General features: G+C 38.7%; 3 protein-coding genes across 3 annotated transcripts; 1 reads left to right on the forward strand and 2 right to left on the reverse strand.

Moving 5' to 3' along the window:
• The first annotated feature begins 2,362 nt into the window (after positions 1-2,362).
• LOC110723009 (methylesterase 17-like) lies at positions 2,363-3,691 on the forward strand. Its single transcript, XM_021902280.1, has 2 exons — positions 2,363-2,473; positions 3,413-3,691. The coding sequence occupies exons 1-2, from the start codon at positions 2,363-2,365 to the stop codon at positions 3,689-3,691; spliced, it is 390 nt and encodes a 129-aa protein (XP_021757972.1).
• Positions 3,692-11,628: 7,937 nt separating this feature from the next.
• Positions 11,629-13,601, reverse strand: LOC110723010. The gene is made up of 2 exons (XM_021902282.1): positions 13,341-13,601; positions 11,629-13,206 (listed from the first exon to the last, which is right to left on the reverse strand). The coding sequence occupies exons 1-2, from the start codon at positions 13,599-13,601 to the stop codon at positions 11,629-11,631; spliced, it is 1,839 nt and encodes a 612-aa protein (XP_021757974.1).
• A 1,469-nt stretch (positions 13,602-15,070) lies between these two features.
• On the reverse strand, positions 15,071-15,928 carry LOC110723011. The gene has a single exon (XM_021902283.1). The coding sequence runs from the start codon at positions 15,926-15,928 to the stop codon at positions 15,071-15,073; it is 858 nt and encodes a 285-aa protein (XP_021757975.1).
• Positions 15,929-21,443: the final 5,515 nt, after the last annotated feature.

A 21,443-nucleotide genomic window follows, 5' to 3' on the forward strand; every position in this document is an offset into this window, starting at 1 on the left:
CAAATAAAAAAAATAATAATAATATTAATAACAAAAATAATAATAACAACAATAATAATATTACTAACAATACTGCTAAAATAATAACAATAATAATTATACTTCCAATAATAATAATAATAATAATAATATTTATTTTAATAATAATAATTATAATAATAATACTAATAATAATATTTATTTTAATAATAATAATTATAATAATAATAATAATTATAATAATAATAATATTTATTTTATTAATAATAATAATAATAATAATAATAATAATAATAATACTAATATTAAAAGGATGACTAATTATGAGGGAGAAATTGAGAGAAAATGTAAATACAACAAATTTATGTGAATTTTGGAATATGAAAATATAGGCAAAATGGGTCTCTATTTGTAGGGAATTTTTTTTTCTAGCCGTTGGTAAATTTTTTTTTATTTTATTTTAAAAGCTCAAAATACCCGTTACAAAAATATTACCGTTGCAATAATCAGGAATTTCCAGATTGGTCCAAGTCACCTGACAGGACGCGTGTCAGCGCCTGATTGGGCGTGCTGACGCGCCTGTCAGGGCTGCAATTAATTTTTTTTTTGCTTTTCCTTCCCTCAAAACGCTGTGTTTTGAGTTGAAGCAAAGCACACGCTTCCTCAAAACGCTGCGTTTTGAGATAAGGTGAGCAAAAAAAAATTTAATTGCAGCTACGCACGTGGGGCCCACTTCTTCTTGGTCAGATTTTAATTTTTTGCCCAAACTTTGATCAAAAATTGATTTGCCCATGGGCATTTTTATTTAGACCATTGATGGAGACTTATTTTTTTTTTAAACCCCAAAAACTACCCATGGGCATTTTTCTCATCATTGGTGGCAATGCTCTTAGTGGATCCAACATAATACTTTCTCTCCTCCTATTCTTCCACTACTTTTGATTTTTACAATTTTTTATTTTCTCAACTACCCCACTACCTCCATATTTTATTACTTTCTCCAATTTCTCCTAAAACTCCGCGCATGGAGAAATGGAGCAAGTATTTAAAAATGGAGGGAGTAGTTGTAACATGTCATACCCTCTTTATCGGCTATTAAGCTAAGTTAATATTTAATTGCTACTTCTAACTCAATATGGGCTTATTGGGTTCTCTTAAAAATAATGGCTTATTGGCTACATGTACTATCTCCGTTTCTAAAATTTCGACTCACTTACTATTCACGTTTTATTTTGACCACATGTTATAATTTATATAATACAAATAAATTAACATGAGGAATCTTATTAGATTTCCCTTATTATAAAATTTTCTAATATCAACTTTTCATAATTTTCACATACACATAGTCGAAAATATCCGCGATTAAAGATTTTCATTGAATACCACACAAATGCAAAGTGAGTCGAATTTTCAAGAATGAAGGGAATATTATTCCCTATCAATATATATCAGAAATTATATACGGAGTAGATTGTTCGTTCTCTTATATCGACACGTAAAAGTTACATTAAAAATTTGTACGATTATAGTTGTGTTACTCGTGCATATTTACAATTTACTCGGCGCCGGGGTTAACCCCGTTGATGCTGAAACTATCTCTACTTTTGAAGAGTATAATAAGCCCCTCGATCATCTTTTGGCAAGCCTACCAGAAGGTGAAAAGGTTTGCAATAAACTTGTTCTTTTTTTACTATTGTCATACTTATTTTTTTTGTTAACATATTTAATTGTCATTTTTATAAGAAATATAATTCATCTTTTTTTTTCTTTTTTTTTTACAACAATATGATTTTACACTTGTGAGTATAACCGTACATTACTATATGTTTTACTTATAATTATAAAAAGTTAATGTTTGAAAAGTAAATATTAAGACAAATAATCTAATTATGTTTTAGTTATCATGAACTTGTAACTCGTTAAAAATCTTCATATTGAACGATATATAGGATCCGAACATGATAAGTTTGGTTCAATTTTGTTAAATCAGGTAATATTGGTAGGGCACTGTGCAGGAGGACTGAGTGTTACAAAGGCTATACAAAGCTTTCCTGAGAAAATCCAAGTCGGGGTATTTGTTGGGGCTCTTATGCTCCGAAATGGCTTCCAAACTGAACAAGATAAAAATTATGTAAGTTCCTTTCTTTCTTTCTTATGCATTTCAAAATTGTAAGATTATAAACAGATGTACTTGAGAAAATATTGCTTGAAATTTGTAACAATTGTTTTTCTTAAAAGTTGGCTTAATTGAAAATTTGTAACAATTGTTTTTCAAAAAAATATTGTTTTAGCTCAATTATATTTAATAAGTATTTTTATAAAGTATAATTTTGTATTGTAAAGTGTAATCTTATAAGGATCGACCGTTTTGTCTAAAAATATGGAAGTATTTGACTATACTTGTGCACAGGAATCGAACAATCCTCCAAGTAGTGCCGCTTTCAAAAACGAATTTCATCCTGAGATATTGTACCAAATGAGTCCTTTAGAGGTAAACTTACATAAATTTATTTTGGGAAATTTTGTCTAAAACCACCAGCTAAATTCTGGTTTTTGTTAAAAATCACCTACTTAAAAATATATTGCCTAAGACCACCCAAATACAAATCTTTGTTGTCAAAAACCACCTAGCTCAACATTCTGACATTGACCATTAACTCCGTCGTTAACTTGGGGCATGTGACTTGCACGTGACTATTACTGACCACCCACCAAACCACACACCTACAACCAGCCACAAAATGCAACCACCTCCACCAGTCACAAAAAGTCGAAAACGCAACCACCTCCCCCACCTTAATCCACCCCTTCTTTAGATCTAAGCCCACTAACCAAAAACCCAACACATTTGCTATTCTCCTTTTCCCAAATTTACCCACACCATTTAAAAACCTACCCCCGTCACTCATAACGACCTTAAACCCACCACTCCAAATACCTCGCCATGCCTTGAAAACCGAGACCACTCTGCCATGTCCTCAAGTTAATTCCCCAAAACTAACCTCACAACCTTCTTATCAAAATAAAAAAATTAGGGATTATCGAAGGATGTTGTTGCTATTCAACAATGGGGGATAGTACTTTCAGTTTAGGGCTAACAATGGCAGGTAGAATAGAGAGAGGAGAGAGAAAGATACAGGGTAGGCAAAAAAAATCGAGGAAAAAAAAGGTGAAGGGGGGATGATTTAAAGTCACGTGCGTAGTCACGTGCCCGGGGTCAACGCTAGAAAATCGAAGTCAAGGTCGGAAAGTTGAATCGGGTGGTCTTAGACAACAAAAATTTGTATTTGAATGGTTTTCGACAAAAAACAGTTATTAACAGGTGATTTTAGACAAAATTTCCTTTATTTTAATCAAACTTACAACACCACATTAATTATGTACTATATTATTAAAGGGTTAAAATTGTGGTGTAAAAAAAATTCCACAGGATTGTACATTGGCAGAAATGCTATTGAGACCTTGCCCAACCAAAGCTCTTAGCGGGGCCATGTTTCCCGATGGTAAGGACACTGATAAGGTGCCACGTGTTTACATCAAGACATTGCATGACAAAGTGTACTCACGTGAGCAACAAGATGTGATGATCAAGAGATGGCCACCGTCTGATATTTATGAAATTGATAGTGATCATTGTCCTATGTTCTCTAATCCCTCTCGTCTCTTTGGCCTAGTTCTTAAAGTTGCTACTAACTTTGAAAGTCATTAGCTTTACCATTAACCTTTAAGGGTTTTGGTTACAAACATATGTAAAAGCTGAAGAGATATTTATAAGTTTCATATGAGTACGTATGTATCTCGCATACTCCCTCCGTTACGAGTTACTCGCAACAAAGAGGGAGTTTGCAAACTCCTAGGCAAAATATCTTAAGTGTGATTATTGAAAAATAAGGGATGTGATTAGTATTAATCCAATAAAAAAAAACAAAAACAAAAACAAAAACAAAAACTAAACACCAAGCACCACAACCACGAAACCACCACCACCTAGCAAAACCACAACCACGAAAACACCACCACCAGCCCACCACCAACGAATGAACCCAACACCACAACCACCTGCGAACCCTTCGCGAAGCTGTCGAACCCACTACAACCCACCACCACCCACCCCGAAATCCACAACCCACGAACCCAGACCCACGCCTAGGTCGGGACTGACGGGGCTCGAACCCGTCCCGAAACCCACCACCACGAATCCAGACCCACAACCCCGAAATCACCACCACGAACCAAGACCCCCAACTGCCGAACCCACTACAACCCACCCCAAAACCCCTAACCCACGAACCCAGACCCACAACCCTGAAACCCACAACCCCGGAACCCACCACCACGAGACCACCCACGACTTCAAAACCAAAAATTCGAACTCACGAAACCACCCACGAAATTCAAACCCAAAACCACCAAACCCTGAAATTCGAACCCATAAATTCGACCCACCAAGCACCAAACCCAGAAATTTGACCCACCAAACACACAACAAACCCAGAAAAAGTCAGATCTAGAAGAGGAAGAGAGAGAAAACGAAGGTGTCGACGAGGAAGAAGACGACGTCGGTGATTTCCGGCGTTAGTAGCGATCGGTGGTGGTGGTGGTTGTTGCCAATGAAGGTGATGGTGGTGGTGGTGGTGATGAAGAAGAATTTAGATGGGAGGTGATTAAATCAATGTTAGGGTTTAAGTTAATAAGATAAAATCAGTAGTTTAATTAGGGTGTTTAGGAAAAAAAAGTAAGGGCAATGTGTAATATCACACACAAAAAAATTTACCATAAAAGGAAAGAAATAAGTTTGTTGCAACTTGCAAGTAATGTGTACCAGCCATTTTTAGTAATTGTTGCGAGTAATTCGTAACGGGGGGAGTACAATAAGTCAATAATTGATCATATGTAAAAACATTTATACCATCATGACATACCTTTTGAGGGTCTTTATTTTGAATTTGTGACTTTTTTGTCATATTAACTCTGATATCACGTCAAATGATCAACTCAATTAAAAATTAAGCTGATGATTGAAATACATACATAATTTATATGGTACTAATTATATATATAGTTTATAATCCTAAGGCCAGTCTTACTACTTGTTCATACATTGGCAAGAGATTAAATTACCATAAATAAACTCCCACACGATTAATTTATGAAAGTGACTAATAAAGTGAGTACCACGTACATAAGGTGTTATATCACTTATATGGATTTCCACTCAGATTCAAACAAGAACATCATCCCCGATACAGATTTGCTTGAGTAATGTAAGTGAAGACGACATAATATCAAAGCTTAAATTTGTCAAGAGCGTTGTTAATGCTTCCAGGATTAGTTGAATGTTTGTTTAAGATGATTTCCTTAACAGTTACAACACGGTAAATTGGAGGATTTTTTTGGAGATAAAAGGTCCTCGATTGGTTTATAAATTCGTGCCGTATTTTGTGGATAATAATGAGTTCTAAAAATGGATGCCATTGAAATCCTTGTCCCTTCTGTTCCTGCAAGGATCCGACAACCCAGTCCGAAAGTCCAAAGCACGAGTATAGAACCCGTAAAGCTTCTATCGGCCAGACGAGAACCTACACAAAGAAAAAGGATCAGCTAATCCTGGGGTGTTCCAGGGATAACCACTCCGATGACAAAGTCAGTTTGTGATGAACAAAGAGAAATTAGAGAGAGAAAGAGAAAGAGAAAGAAAGAGAGAGAGAGAGAGAGAGAGAGAGAGAGAGAAAGAGATCTTATTTACCTTCATTAATGACTCCTAACCTACTATTTATAATAAATGCCATTACAGGTGGCTACAAAGCATGCAAAGCTTTTCCTGCCAAGTGTCCAACTATTGTTGCCACGTGCCAGGTATCGACAGGCCGATATGTCTTCTTTACCAAACATATCTGCCCATTTATCAGCTTTACTGGGTTTAGATCCATATTTATAAAAGATGTCGGCCCATCTTGCATATCATCCTATACAACTAGCCCCCCAAGTGAGGACGTTCGACTGTAGGTCGACGTTCACACTTTTATAATTTGTATTATAGGTAACTTTTGTTTACTTTATAACCGTTTATGATATGTTCAGGCTTTTATTTCTCGCGCTCTGTCGAGCATTTTACAAAGATCATGTATTTAGTTTTTCAGGATGCTATTTTGGATTGTATTATGTAATAATTTAGTGTTGTTCTTTGGTATGTATATTGGTAACGTTATATTTTACATTTTGAGTGCATCCTTCTGGTAGCAGAAAAAACTCCGTTTTATCCCCTAAGTGACCTTGTATGCCGTAAGCAAACAAGGTCTACTTTTAGAAAAACAAACAGGGAGCAGAAAAAACTCCGTTTTCTCCCCCAAGTGACCTTGTGCGCCGTAAGCAAACAAGGTCTACTTTTAGAAAAACAAATTGGGAACAGAAAAAACTCCGTTTTCTCCCCCAAGTGACCTTGTATGTCGTAAGCAAACAAGGTCTACTTTTAGAAAAACAAACTGGGAGCAGAAAAAACTCCGTTTTCTCCCCCAAGTGACCTTGTATGCCGTAAGAAAACAAGGTCTAATTTTAGAAAAACAAACAGGGAGCAGAAAAAACTCCGTCTTCTCCCCCAAGTGACCTTGTGTGCCGTAAGCAAACAAGGTCTACTTTTAGAAAAACAAACTGGAAGATGAAAAAACTCCGTTTTCTCCCCCAAATGACCTTGTGTGCCGTAAGCAAACAAGGTCTACTTTTAGAAAAACAAACTAGGAGCAGAAAAAACTCCGTTTTCTCCCCCAAGTGACCTTGTATGCCGTAAGCAAACAAGGTCTACTTTTAGAAAAACAAACTGGGAGCAGAAAAAACTCCGTTTTCTCCCCCAAGTGACCTTGTATGCCGTAAGCAAACAAGGTCTACTTTTATAAAAACAAACAGGGAGCTGAAAAAACTCCGTTTTCTCCCCCAAGTGACCTTGTGCGCCGTAAGCAAACAAGGTCTACTTTTAGAAAAACAAACCGGGTCAGTTAAGTATATGAAGCGTCTACTAGAAAAATAAGCGGGAAACAGCTATTGAGACAAACACGTGTCATTAATCTGTGAATCTGCGATTTTAATTTTTAAAATTTTGAACCGTTAGATTTCTGACACGGTTGTCACTTCAACCGTTTTTTTTCTATCTATTTAACAATTAATTCGCAACCTTTTCTATTCATCTTACTTACTTTTCTTGCCATTTCCTGATAAACAAGATAAATTCTTGAGAAAGTTTTTCGACAAAAGGGATTTACGATTTAGAATACCTTCTTTGCGTGCCATCATCTGTCTTCTGCGCTAGTTCTATCGACACCACAGATAATTGTTGGAGCGTTCCATTGTTGGCGAATAGTTTAAGGTACTCACGAAACTTTAATCCCAATTGACTAATTTTGATTTCGAGTTCTTGGTTAGTTTCATAATTATTTTCTTCTTTTTTTTTTTTTTTTTTTTTTTTTTTTTTTTTTTTTTTTTTTTTGTAAAGAGACCAAATTGCATGTTTTAAATTTTGTTTCCTTTTACTTTGAGGTCTATAAACCAAGAATTAGATGTCCAACAGTAGTATTAAAGAAGAACAACCTACCCTTAACACTACTAGGCGCCGACTTATTAGACAATCTTTAGGAAAATACCTTGGTCGAACTGGAGAAACCACATCTTCACTTTCTGACAACATTGACGACCCTTTTCAGCCGTTATCCGTAGAAGAACAAAAGAAGGCCTTTTACCGCCATAAATTGCTAGCCGAGTGTGAAAAAGAAAATCGTCCTGTTAACCCTAACATACCGGAAGATACTGAAATCCTTGAGATTGAACCAGTCAGTATTCGTTATCATCTGAGGAGTTTTGCTAATACTCAATTTGACCAACAAGGCTCAAACGTGGGGCATATAGGTATAAATACTATGCTAAGAGTTAAGCGTACCAGCTATCAGCCTGAGGCTGCTGCTCGTGATGCTGCTGAAGAGGCCGAGTCGAGAAAAAAGGCTAAAGAAGATGAAGTTGCTAGCTCTTCCGAATCTGATGATTCGGAAATCCTTCCAAACGCTGAGAGAGATCAACCATCTCCAGTCCATGAATCGGCCATTATTGGGTGATGATGATGCTCAAGAGGACAGTGTTAATACTGATAATAGGAATGACATAATCGATATGACGGCTGAAATTATTCAAGAAGAGAATCTTGACGAAGGATATAACTCTGAGACCGACGGGGCGGAATTCCGGCAGCCTATTGTTTTATTAGCTGCTAAAGGCAAAGTCGCAGAAGCTAAGATAAGCGAAAAGTTTAGGCAAACGACTTTGGAAAAGGATTATTGCCAGCGTGCCAAGCGATTTTATAAGCTTCCGGACGGGTATGACCTTTGTCTTCCACCTTCTAGATCTTCAGTGCTCGATTGCCCAGACGACCATGTTGCCATTTACCTTAAGCACTTTGATTTCGGTCTCCGTTTCCCCCTTCATCCTTTTGTGGCAAAAATTCTGAAGGCCTTGACGTTTGTCTTGTACAGCTTACCCCTCCCACCATCCGTGCCGTTATTGCCCTTATTTGGGTTCTGCTTCATAGAAATTATCCGTTAACCCTTAATGCATTTAGACGGCTGTTAACTTCAAAGAGAGATGGCCAGTCGGATGGGTGGTGGTCTTTATATACCCAACCTCACAAATATACCGTTCACCCTAAATTATCAAGCTGCAAAGGGTGGCAAGACAAGTTCTTTTTTATGTCAGTTCCTGATGATTTCCTACTCAGAAGGACATTCTTTTGGCCCCATCCAAGGTCTGAATCTATTCCTGAGAGAAATCTCGGCTAACATGAGCGTAGGGCCGTCAACCATTTTGACATTATCGAATCTGATAATGGCGACGGTCGGGTTCGTATCACTCCTAAGGTGTGGGTGCCGAATGCAGAATACATTCTCGGCAACGCCCCTTTATCTCACGTTGGTCTTTGCTGGACTAACCAATATGGTATTAACTTACTTATCAGTAATTAGCTTTTTCCATTGTGTTGTCTGTTTGTCAAGTTTTTTTTTTTGTATATTTTTTTTGTATATGTCTATTCATAATATGATTATGACGTTATGTAAATATTCTTTGCAGGTGTCGACAAGTTAGATAATAAATTGCTAGGGCTTTCTTCTGACGGAAAGAGAGTTATCAGACGCTGTCCTAAGGCTACAAAGCCTTTATACGATACTCTCACTACCCATTGCAGCGGCATTCCGACCGTCAGCGCCAAAAGAAAAGCCGAGAGCATGGCCGACGAAAACGCCAAGAAAAGGAAACTAACCTCTCTGGCCAATCGACGGGGTACTTTTCCCAGATCAGGCATTACTCGGCAACCTGAAGATCGCAGCAAAAAGAATCAGGCCGAGAATAAGGATAAACCTCCTTCTCCCAGGGTTCAGGTGAAAACGGTTGTTCAGAGTTCTGAAGCAATCGTCAAAAAGGTGATTGACATAATTGACGTTGAGGATCTTACCAAAGTTGAATCTCCTACCCTACCTCAACCTAACATACCGGACCAAACAGCTGCTCAAACCGTTACCACTGCCGCTGGCGGTTCCGACACAAGTGCTCTTGGTCTTATCTATCAATCTAATCAATGGATCGAGCGTCCCAACGAGAGGATACCTGAGGTTGTTCTTAATGGATTTTCTGTCCCTCCCGGCCATTCTGGGGATAAATGGCAACCTGCCATAGATGCATGTCGGAACGAGTAAATGATCACCGATGACCCTATGCTAGGTTGAACTCTGGGATATCGTCTTTTAAGCAATTTGACCCTCCCAATGGATAGGCCTGCTGGTGTCATCAGCCCTTTAGCTGCTATGCATATGCACAACATGATGAAGGTTCTCGCCCTTCTCGTCCTTTAATTTATAACTTTTATTACGCCTTGATATATATTTTTCTATCGTTATGTATATATCTTTTTACTAACTTTTTGTTTTTTATTACTTCATAGGTCGTTATGTCTGGCACTGAGCTTGTTGAAATGTACCGGTATTACCAAGAACAACACCATCAAGCTTCTGCCAGCCAAAACGCACTTCAAACAGCCTTAGACAACGCTGATAAGGCTCTGCAAAACTTGAAGGAAGCAAAAGAAAGAGATGATCTTGAGATGTCATCTCTCAGGGAAACAGCTTCTAAGGCTAAAGATCTCGAGCTAGAAGTGCAACAATTAAAGACTCAAATTACTGTGAAAAACAAAGTTATCAGCCGCGTTTCTACTCTTGAGAAGGATCTTGAGGCTGCCAGGGGCTCCATTCATGATCTTCAAGAAAAAGTAAAAAGATTGGAAGCATATAAGCCTGGAGTCCGTCAAAGGGAAGTTAGACGCTTCTTGACATCTCGAGAGTTTTGTACACGGCTTCAGAACCGCTTTGACGGAGGACAGACTGCTGCCCAAAGATGTATCGCCCATACTGTCGGCTGGAAGAAAGAGGATTGGACTGCCATTGAAAAGGACTTTAACGAGGAAGTTTTCAAGATCCCATCCGGCTTTGAGGAGCAAGAGTTTGCAAACGAGGATCTTATTAATCTTGCTCCAGCAGAAGATGAGGATATTTCAGATCCCAACATCTTGGACTCTCCAGCTTCCGATGGTACACAAGCTTAATGGGGCGGGCAGTCATCACCGGCATCTTCTTGCGGGTCTTGCGTTTTTGGGCCTTATCAGCTTTGACTTAAATCCTATATTTACTTGTTTTTGTTGGACTATGTATTTGTAATGCTGCTATATCGGCATATGCCCTTTTTTGTGGTGATGCCTGTCGACTATTGCGTCGAACTACTTTGATCATTTCATATTACTCTGAACGTGTCACATGTATTTTGAAACTTTTTAATATGTCATGCACTTTTACATTTGCCTTATCGTCTTTAAATAACTTTATCAGCTATCATTTTTTTTTTTTTGTTTTTTTTTTTGTATATATGCTCCACTGCCTTATGACTGCCAGATTTTACTATTGACTTTATTAGTTATCGGCAATTTCGCCATAGCTGAAGAAAAAATTATGTATTTAAAAATAATTCAAACACAAACTTATACACAGATGCTATTTATACGTAGATGCCATATTAATTTTACCCCCACAGTGTATATGGTTAAGAAATAACTATATATACTTGTTGCTGGTTCATTGCATAGCCCTGATCACTTACTTCGCTATAGTTGTAGCCAGTGAAGTATCCTCTCGGCGATCGTATTCAAAGTCATGCTTCAATTCAGCATATACTTGAACCGATTTAACCGGTATTATACATTGAACCAACAACCTCGCGAGTCAATGCTTATAACTAATCAGGTTATAAGCTCATTGACTTCACGGAAGTGGTTTTTAGCTGTCCATCCTACATAACGATATTACTGTTAAGTAGAGGATGCCTATATCATGAAATTTTTTCCTTGAAACTGCTTGTATTTATTGTTTCTGAACACTTAACATTGCTTATATTTCCATCCATTACTTTAGTACTATTCAAAATTTTTCCTTGAAACATACTATTCAAAATATTTCTTTAGTACTGTTGTGTTCCAAACATTTTTTAACGGCTTTCCATCCATTGCTTCTAATTAATATGAACCCTGCATTACCATATCTCTAATACGATAAGGTCCTTCCCAATTTTCTGTTAACTTTCCGTCTTCATTTCCTTTCCCGGTTGCAGCTGTTCTTCGTCTACAAGATTTCCTATAGCAAGAGGTCTGTGATTGACACGCTTGTTATAAGCCTTTGCCATTCCGTTCTTATAGGCTGCCGATCTTATCGCTGCTTTTTCACGTACTTCTGGTAGGAAATCCAGTTGTTGCCGTAGTAAAAGATCGTTCTGCTCTTCACAATAGTGCTGAATTCTAAATATCGGCAATCCTACCTCTGCCGGCACTACTGCTTCTGTCCCAAAAACCAATGTAAAAGGTGATTCACCTGTTGCTTCCTTGGCCGTTGTTCTGTCAGCCCATAATATTTCTGGGACCAAGTCAGCCCATAACCCCTTTGCATCTTCTATCTTCTTTTTAATTGCCGTTACTATTTGCTTGTTAGCTGCTTTTGCCTGTCCATTCGATTGCGGATGACACACTGCCGCATACGCAAATTTAACTTTGTACATTGACAAGAGTTCTTTTACCAGCTTACAATCAAATTGAGATCCATGGTCGAAGACCATAGCCATCGGCAATCCAAACCTTGTGAAAATGTTTTTCCAAATGTACTTTTTTACCTCTGCTGCTGTTATCTTTGCTACCGGCTCAACTTCAATCCATTTTGTGAAATAATCAACAGCTACTAATAAAAATTTTCTGCTGCCTGTTGCTGATGGAAATGACCCTACTATATCCATTCCCCATAGCGCGAAAGGAATTGGATTCAATATTGGTGTTAAATCATTTGGGGGGAGGTTGATAACTGGCGCAAACTTTTGGCATTTCTCACATGCCTTCACATATCGAACTGCGTCTTCATTCATGGTCGGCCAGTAGTAGCCTCTTCTCATTGCTTCTCTTGATAGAACTCTCGGCCCGAGGTGATTACCACATGTACCTTCGTGTATTTCTTCGACCAACCTTTTTGACTCAAGATCACCTATGCACCTCATCAGTGGCAATGAAAAGCTTCTTTTATACAACTGCCCTTGATGCATAAAGAACCACGCACTATCCTTCTGCAACTTTCGTGATTCCCCTTTATCTGCCGGTAACACCCCATGGATGAGATATGCTAGTATGTCATCATACCATTGGGCGGCCCTATCAACACAAAGTATTTGTTCTGGTGCTTCATTTATGCTCTTCTCATCCAGAATTTCAACCATCACAGTTCTTTCTAAGTTATTAAAGATCGAACTTGCCAACCTCGCCAAAGCATCTGCTTGCGCATTTTGAGCTCTCGGCACCAGCTTTATCTCAAAATATTGCAGCTGTGCTGTTAACTGCTTTACCTTTTCTAGGTATTTAATCATTGCTGGATCCCGTGTCTCATAATCTCCATTGCATTGACTTGACACGAGTTGGGAATCAGTTATAAGTATTAGACGCTTTGCCTCAGCCGCAAGAGATAACTGGATTCCTGCCACCGCTGCTTCGTATTCGGCTTCATTATTCGTTGCTCTGAATTTGAATTTTATTGCATATTCAAATACTTGCTCATCTGGTGACGTTATGGTTATGCCAGCCCCTGATCCCATTGATGTCGCAGATCCATCCACAGATACCTGTGACATTATATGTTGGCAACAGTAAACATGTCATAAGATAAATATGTATTTGATTGCTTTGTATATAAAAAGAAGAGAAAACACCAAAAACTTTATTAAATTTTGGTCACTAAATTACAAACTATTGAAACCTGCCAAGTGCCTATATCTTCTTCTTCATCCATATATGAAGCCTCTACTATGAAGTCTGACAAGGCCTGTGCCTTTATTGATACCCTGGGCTTATAATGTATCTCATATTCCGATAATTCCACAACCCATTTCAGCAACCTTCCTGATGTATCCATCTTGTGCAATGATTTCTCCAATGGATAATTCATTAGAACATCTATCGGATGTGCATCAAAGTAGGGCCTTAACTTCCTTGCCGCAACTACCATTGCCAACGCCATTTTCTCAATTATTGGTAACTGCGCTCTGCCGCATTCAGTACATGACTAACAAAGTATATCGGCATTTTTTGCTTCTTCCTCTCCACTACCAGCACTGCAGCTATCATCTTTGCAGACGCTGAGATGTATAATTGTAACTGTTCCCCCCTTTCCGGCCTTGCAACCGTTGGGAGAGATTTCAAGTGATTTCATACCACCTCTAGCGCGTCCCGCTGTTCTTTACCCCATTCAAACACTTTGTTCTTCCGTAGAACCACAATAAAGGGAAGTGCCTTATCAGCTGATTTGCTGATAAAACGAGTCAACCCTGCCATTCGGCCAGTCAATCTTTGTATATATCGGATCGTCTTTGGCTGCTTTATCTCAAGAACCGCATTCACTTTATCAGGATTTGCGTCTATTCCCCGTTCGCTGACCATGAAGCCCAAAAACTTCCCTGATCAAACTCCGAATATACACTTCTCGGGATTCAATTTCATCTGGTATTTTCGTAAAGTTTCAACTGTCTCCCTCAAGTCTGCTATGTGATCCTGCTTTTTCTTACTTTTAACAATTGTGTCATCTACATACACCTCCACATTCCGGCCCTTTTGTCTCTCAAAAACCTTGTCAACTAACTTCTGATATGTTGCCCCAGCATTCTTTAACCCGAACGACATGGCTTTATAGCAAAATACCCCAGTATCCGTTATAAAGATCGTCTTCGGTCTGTCGGCTTTATAAAGGCTGACCTGATGATACCCCGAAAACGCATCTAAAAAGCTGAGCATCTCATGACCAGAAGTGGAATCCACCAGTCTATCTATCCGGGGCAATGGATAACAATCCTTAGGACATGCCCTATTCAAATCGGTAAAGTCGACACACATTCGCCATTTTCCCGTCGGCTTTCTTACCATGACAACATTTGCCAACCACTCCGGATATGTGCACGGCTCAATAAAACCAGCCGCTAAGAGCTTATTAACTTCAGCCTGTATAGCTTCTATCTTCTCAGTAGAGAAGTTGCGCTTTTTTTGTCTTACCGGCCTGAACCCCCTGTTGACATTCAATTTATGTTCCATCACCCCTGGGTGTATTCCTAGCATTTCACTCGCTGAGAAAGCAAAGACATCTGCATTTTCGCGCAACAGGCTTATCAAATTACACCTCATGTCAACATCCATATCGGCTCCAACCCTAACCGTTCTGCTGGAGTCTCCCGGCTGCAACTCAACCTGCACCGTTTCCCCTCCTGGTAACGGTCTCGGAGCTGTTTCCGGCCTTGTATCAAAGTTACCCATGGACAAGTCACGTACTGTGGGCTTCAACTCCTTTTTAGGATTACTTGGTACTGATCCATCTCCAACCGGATTCTTCAAAGCCGTTAAGTAACAAGACTTCGCCATAACTTGCCCCCCATGAACCTTTTCCACGGCTCCCAAATTTGACACATAAGCTATTGTCAAATGGTATGTCGATACAACAGCTTAGATATCGTGAATTATCGGCCTTCCAATGATCGCATTATAAGCCGATGGAACATTGACTACCAAAAACTCTGCCATCACATCTCTCGTTGTAGGCCCATCACCCAGTCGTATCGGCAGGACTATGCTCCCCTCTGGTCGTATTGAAGATCCATTAAATCCAATAACTGGGTAAGATACCGGCGTCAGGTATTGCCTCCCTATCATCATCTCATTAAAGGCCTTCATAAAAAGGACATTGGCTGAACTTCCTCCATCTACCAGAACTCTTTTTATGTCAGCTCCATTAATCTTTGTAATCAGTACCAGCGAGTCATCATGCGGAAAGACTATTCCCCTGGTATCCTCTTTAGTGAACACAACATCTGGGATCGAAGTTGGCCTGGGGCGGCTATCGGTATCCAGGGCATTGATTATATGGCGATGTTCTGATAAGTGCTTCTTTGCTCCACTAATCGTCCCTCCATGCACTGGCCCTCCGATTATCACATCAACTCCTCTTCCCGTTGATAACGGCGACATTCCTCCACCTCCCTGTCGGATCACATTACCTTGCGGCGTTTCTGGCCTTGCCTCAAGTTGCTGCCTTTCAAGTTGCCGGGGTGGCGGCTGGCTTCCACTCGCATTTAGCCGGTACTGAGATAAATGACCCTTTCTTATCAACTCTTCTATGTTATCCTTCAGCTGCGTACATTCCTCTGTATAGTGACCCACATCTCTATGAAACATGCAATATTTTTTGGCATCTCTGGGTTTAGCCTTCATTGGGATCGGCCTCATCCACCCTTCCCTATTCTGATTTACCGCATAGATTGCCGCCCTTGGTGTATTAAGGGGGGTATATGAACTGTATCGCATTGGTGGCTTTGCTGCCCTTGCCTCCTGTCGACTTCCACCCCTTCCCGGGGCAGGAACTCTTGATCTCACGCTACCGGAGGCTGCTCCCTCAGCCTGATACCTTCCAACTGATGTACCCTTACTGCTTCTCTTTCATGAGAGCCATTACGGCTATTTCTTGCTGCAACTTTGGGGTTGTGTTTGCCTCGTTATTAAACCTCCTGATATAGTCTCTCAAAGATTCATCCGGGCGTTGTTCTACTGCCATTAATTCCCCTGAAGTCCTTTGTCTCACACTGTTGCTGATGTATTGCCCAACAAACATCTCTGTCAATTTTTTAAAGCTGTCTATAGTTCCGTTTCCCAGGTTGTTAAACCAATCTGCCGTTGCCCCAGTCAGAGTAGTCGGAAAGACTTTGCACCATACGACGTCTGAATTTGTATACAAGATCATGTGCCCTTCATAAGAGGTTATATACCGGCCTGGATCCCCTCTTCCATCATATCGGCACGTTGACATCTTTATCTTTTCCATAGGTTGATCCAAGATCCCTTGTGTAAAAGGCGATGCCCTCAACTGGACTATCGTTCGCACTGCCCCTAACTGCTGGTTTTGGATGCTTACAATGGGACCTGTAGACTGAACTTCTGACTCCCGTTGAGTCGGCTGTGACCTTATCGGTGACCTTTCATGTCGACGCCTCTGTGAACTTCCAGCCCGGTTTGATTGATTGCCATGACCAGTAATCGACACCCCTTCCCCATCTTCGGTTGCCTTAGCCTCCTTCCTTTTTCTACTCATGGCAGTCATTACCCTCGTTGCTGTTTCGAGCTCTTCTGGCGTGAACTCAGCCATTGGATCCTGTTCCCCTTCTCCTTGACCTTCTGGGGTTAACGGCACATGGAAATGGTTACCTTCTAACGTATGGGTTTCATCTTCGATTTCAATCTCCGGATTTGGTACCCCCGTTCCCACTCTAATTGTCCGATTAACAACCTTCTCGGCTATCGGCGTACTCTGGTTTTCAGGCATTTATTTTTAGGTGTTGTAGGGTGTGAGGTTCTTAGGCGATAGAAGCAATTACACTGCTCCCCTCCTTCTAGCGCCAATTGTTCTTGCAAGGATCCGACAACCCGGTCCGAAAGTCCAAAGCACGAGTATAGAACCCGTAAAGCTCCTATCGGCCAGACGAGAACCTACACAAAGAAAAAGGATTAGCTAACCTTGGGATGTTCCAGGGAAAAGCACTCCGATGACAAAGTCAGTTTGTGATGAAGAAAGAGAAATTAGAGAGAGAGAGAGAGAGAGAGATCTTAATTACCTGCATTAATTAAAAGATCTCGGCCCATCTTGCATACCATCCCATACACCTTCTTTGCTTGCTAGTGTGCAATGCACTCACAAATTTTTTGTTGGTAATCAATTGCAAATTACATGATTAAACAGTTCACTTTTGTTAAATTTAAGAGAAAGACATTGTAAATTTTGTCCATATTATTTATATTTTGTCAATATTACGTTATTTATACAATAGCAACATACATATTATCGAACTCTTTAACAACAAGATAATATTCTAGATAATTAACATAATCTAATCACGTAATACTAGAATAAGAAAATGTAACGAATTATAAGGAACAAAATGATTAAGATTTGTAAATTGAGTGAAAAGGAACTAGAAAACTCATCACCTGCATAAAATTTCCCATATTAACGACAAGTGAGACAGGAATAGGGATGACGTCGAGCCATTGATGACCTTGATAGAGAACTTGTAAGCCAGGGCAGGCCCGTTTCTGAGATTTTGGTGGCCTATGGGCGAACTTGTGATTTGGGGCCTTAATTTTAAATGTAACGGTACGCACAAACATTTTAAGGGTATGAAAAAATAAACCAAAAAATATATAAAATGCATATTTTTAAGTTACAACTTTTTTTTTTTGAAAGGCATTTAAGTTACAACTTAAATAATTTAGTGTAACTTAATTAATTTCTGAATCTTACAAATAAATTTTTTTTAAACAAAATATTTATTTAATTTTGCAACTCAATCAGCATCCACCATAACTTCATAAGTAGTACTCCAATCAAGATAAAATTATTTTGCTTCAAAAAAAAAGATAAAATTATTTTGCAAAATTAAATTCTCCAAAATTCTCGGCAAAAACTAGCTTATAAATAATAATAATAATAATAATAATAATAATAATAATAATAATAATTGTTTTGAATACAGGAAGTTACATGAAGGAATATTAAACATTGATTATGGGCTTTAATTTTTTTTTTTTTTTTAAAATTAAACCAAAATCTGTTTTTTTAACAAATTTGGGTTTCACATTCTGGGGCCCCGGGCGGCCGCCCTGCCCCAGATACGGGGCTGATCTAGGGATGTGGTTAGCGAGGAGTATAGTTATGAAGCCACTATCGGCATGAATTTATACACATATATTTTCCAATATGGTATATCTCTAACAGTAGCCGAACCAATGGTCAATTCTGGCTCAGGCCAAGCATGGTAGTAGTTGCAACCTATGTTCTTGAGATGAGTTGATTACAGTCCAAGTGCTTGAGATAGTAGCTCATAGATTGTCTCACCTGATTTCATCACCTCATTATTGTATTGGATCAATATATCCCTGCATTTGTGATTTGTAATCAATATATGTACAGGTATATTAGTAGAGTTGATTATTGGATGGGCCGGGCCGAGCCAAAAAATAGCCCATTTTTCATAACAGGTTGGGCTAAGCTTCGGTTCTAAAACCACGTGCCCAAAACCACCCAAATTGGTCGGACCATATGGGATTTTCAAGCCATTTTTAGGTCAGGCTAAAAAAAAACAACTAAAGTTGCATATAAACACATTCCCAAGCCTGTTCAAAAAATTTTTAAAATTGGATTGGGCCGGAAAATTTGCCTAAAACCCACCCAAATTCGGGCTGAACTGACTTTAATCAACTATTTATATTAGTAACAAATAAAGTATTATTATATATTGTACCTACATACTAGGGGTAATTCTTGTGGATTGGGAGGAGAAGATCCACAAAAAAAGTCATGGTATTGAGCGCGGGGAAATTAGGTCGTTGACTAACCTCCTCACGGCCAAACAAAATTTATTATAATCCTAAACTAACCCCTAAACAAGTCTAGTGGTAAGTTCGGAGTCGAACCACAAGGAACGGTAATGTTGGATTGTTCTCGATCTAATGCTTAAGCTACGCCGAAGTCGGTTTATGGATAGTGGACACTACAACTACACTAACACACATATAAAGATCAAGATATTACAAAGTCTACTAGGGGAAAAGATCCACTTTGAACAATTAACAAGTTAATGGGAATCGATTTGATAATCAATCATGCAAAGAAAGAATTAAAATGGGAATTAATTACCATCAAGAGCAATCTCTCAAATTCCTAGCCTAGATACCTCATTGACTAGGTGCATAGAAGAAATTTACCCAAAATGCAATCAAATATATAAATTCTAATTCACAATCCCTTGTCAAACTAGAACTAACATGCAATTAAGTTTTCTATCTTGGGAGATCAATCCAATCTAAAACAAACAACATGCCATCATCAATTCAATCAATTTAATCACACAATTATCATCAAATTTATCTCAAATAACTCAATTAACCAATAACAAAGCTTCACTCAACACCTAATAGAAGGAAATCTACTCAAACATGAATAACAAAGCAATTAATAAAGCATAAAGAGAGAAGAGAGTAAGAAATGATCATTGATATAAAATGGAGATCTTCAAATCATCCAAATTCCTCCTTTGATTATCCAAAATCCATGAAAACCATTGTTTCTCTCACTTTCTCTCTCCAAAATTTGAGAGTTTCTCTCTCTAAAAACCTAAAACTAACCTAAAACTACTGAAAATATGAATTCCCCTCCTTTGATTATCTAAAATCCATGAAAACCATTGTTTCTCTCACTTTCTCTCTCCAAAATTTGAGAGTTTCTCTCTCTAAAAACCTAAAACTAACCTAAAACTACTGAAAATATGAATTCCCCCCTCTAAAATGAGCAAAAAAATCTATTTATAACCCTTACTAAATTGCCTAGGAAGCTCCGCAAAAAGTCGAGCAGCGCGTAGAGGAGCGGGCGTGCAGGAGGTGGAGCGCTCGCTCCAGGTCCAGGAGCGGGCGTGCAGAAGGTTGGAGCGCCCGCTCCAAATCTGGAGGAAACAATCTGTTTTTTTTATTTTGGATTTCCTGTGAGGAGCGGGCGTGCAAATTTTGGAGCGCCCGCTCCTGGTGGTGGAGCGCCCGCTCCTCTCGGACTAGGCAAACTGCTCAGCTTCAAATGAGCATATCTCCCACGTTTTACATCGGAATTGACCATATGACCTATCGTTGGAAAGCTCTCGAGATAAGCTTTCATCTTCAATTAGAAACGCCCCAAAATGTTTTGTAGATCAAAAGATATAGGCGTTTGAAGTATGATCTTTGCAAATCAAGTGCACATTTCTTCATTACTTGTTCTTTTATGTTTTATATTTCTTCAATCTTGAGCAATGAACTTATCCAAGTGTTCCTAAACATAAGAGTAAACCAATAAAGTTTAATCTAATGTCATAAGCCACCAAAATATGCAAGAAAAGCCAAAATTGAGCAATAACGACATTTCACACACAAACATGACAAATGTAGTAAAACGCTATTAAAACCAAGTAAAAAGATAGAAAAACTATGAAAAACTAACTACAATACTCCTAAAAATAGCGACATAAATGACACTTATCAGGTATCTTTCCAAGCAGCCACCCTGACTTGGAGTAAGTTGAAATTACTATTGTACAAAAAATGATTGGTGTTGTAATTCCTCGAATAATACTCTTTATTGGTCTCAACATCTTGTTCATGAAACTCACGTATGCCCCTATTGCCCTCTAGCATTTCATCTAGTACTTGAAGAGGAATACTTTATAAAGTATAAGAAAAATCCTAATTTACGGTTTTTGGTTTGAAATATGAGGATCAAGTATGTACTTGAAAGTCTGGGAGAAAGAAGTAATGGGAGCCCTGACCCACTGCATCTCTAAATAGTTTCATAATATAACAGTGATAGGCCGTAAAGGCCTCGGCATTTAACGCCGATAGGTGGTCTAGGGCTCTGAAAATTAACTTTGATAGGTAGTGAAGGGTCCTAGAATTTTATTCCGGTACGTAGGCTGCGAAGAGTCCTGGAAATCATAGCCGAACATAAGATGAAGGCCTTGGAAATATTTTACGAATAGGGTTGAATTTGGATATCGAAAAGTTTTAGTGATAATATGACTTTGGCATGGAAAATTTGAGAAATAACCGGATTTAAGCGAAGTATTTGTCAATCTAGGTTCATGTAAAGTATTTGAGATTTGTCTGATGAGGATGAATGATTGAACGGTTGAAGCTTGAAGACTAAGATATATGTCTACAAGTAGTTATTAGGTATAGGTTTAAAACAAGGGTAATCTTGGAAAAAATAAATTTTGACTAAAATTAAATTGTCCTTCATTTAGGTAAA

This window comes from Chenopodium quinoa, unplaced genomic scaffold (genome assembly GCF_001683475.1).
Source record: "Chenopodium quinoa cultivar QQ74 unplaced genomic scaffold, ASM168347v1, whole genome shotgun sequence".
NCBI lineage: Eukaryota > Viridiplantae > Streptophyta > Magnoliopsida > Caryophyllales > Amaranthaceae > Chenopodium > Chenopodium quinoa.

Bases quoted from the DNA above. Each gene is read 5' to 3' on its own strand.
- LOC110723011 (XM_021902283.1), bottom strand. From the start codon at position 15,928: ATGCGATACAGTTCATATACCCCCCTTAATACACCAAGGGCGGCAATC.
- LOC110723010 (XM_021902282.1), bottom strand. From the start codon at position 13,601: ATGGCGTTGGCAATGGTAGTTGCGGCAAGGAAGTTAAGGCCCTACTTT. The intron at 13,207-13,340 runs GTTTCAATAGTT...ATAATGTCACAG, and splicing joins AAGATATAGGCACTTGGCAG to GTATCTGTGGATGGATCTGC.
- LOC110723009 (XM_021902280.1), top strand. From the start codon at position 2,363: ATGGAAGTATTTGACTATACTTGTGCACAGGAATCGAACAATCCTCCA. The intron at 2,474-3,412 runs GTAAACTTACAT...AAAATTCCACAG, and splicing joins ACCAAATGAGTCCTTTAGAG to GATTGTACATTGGCAGAAAT.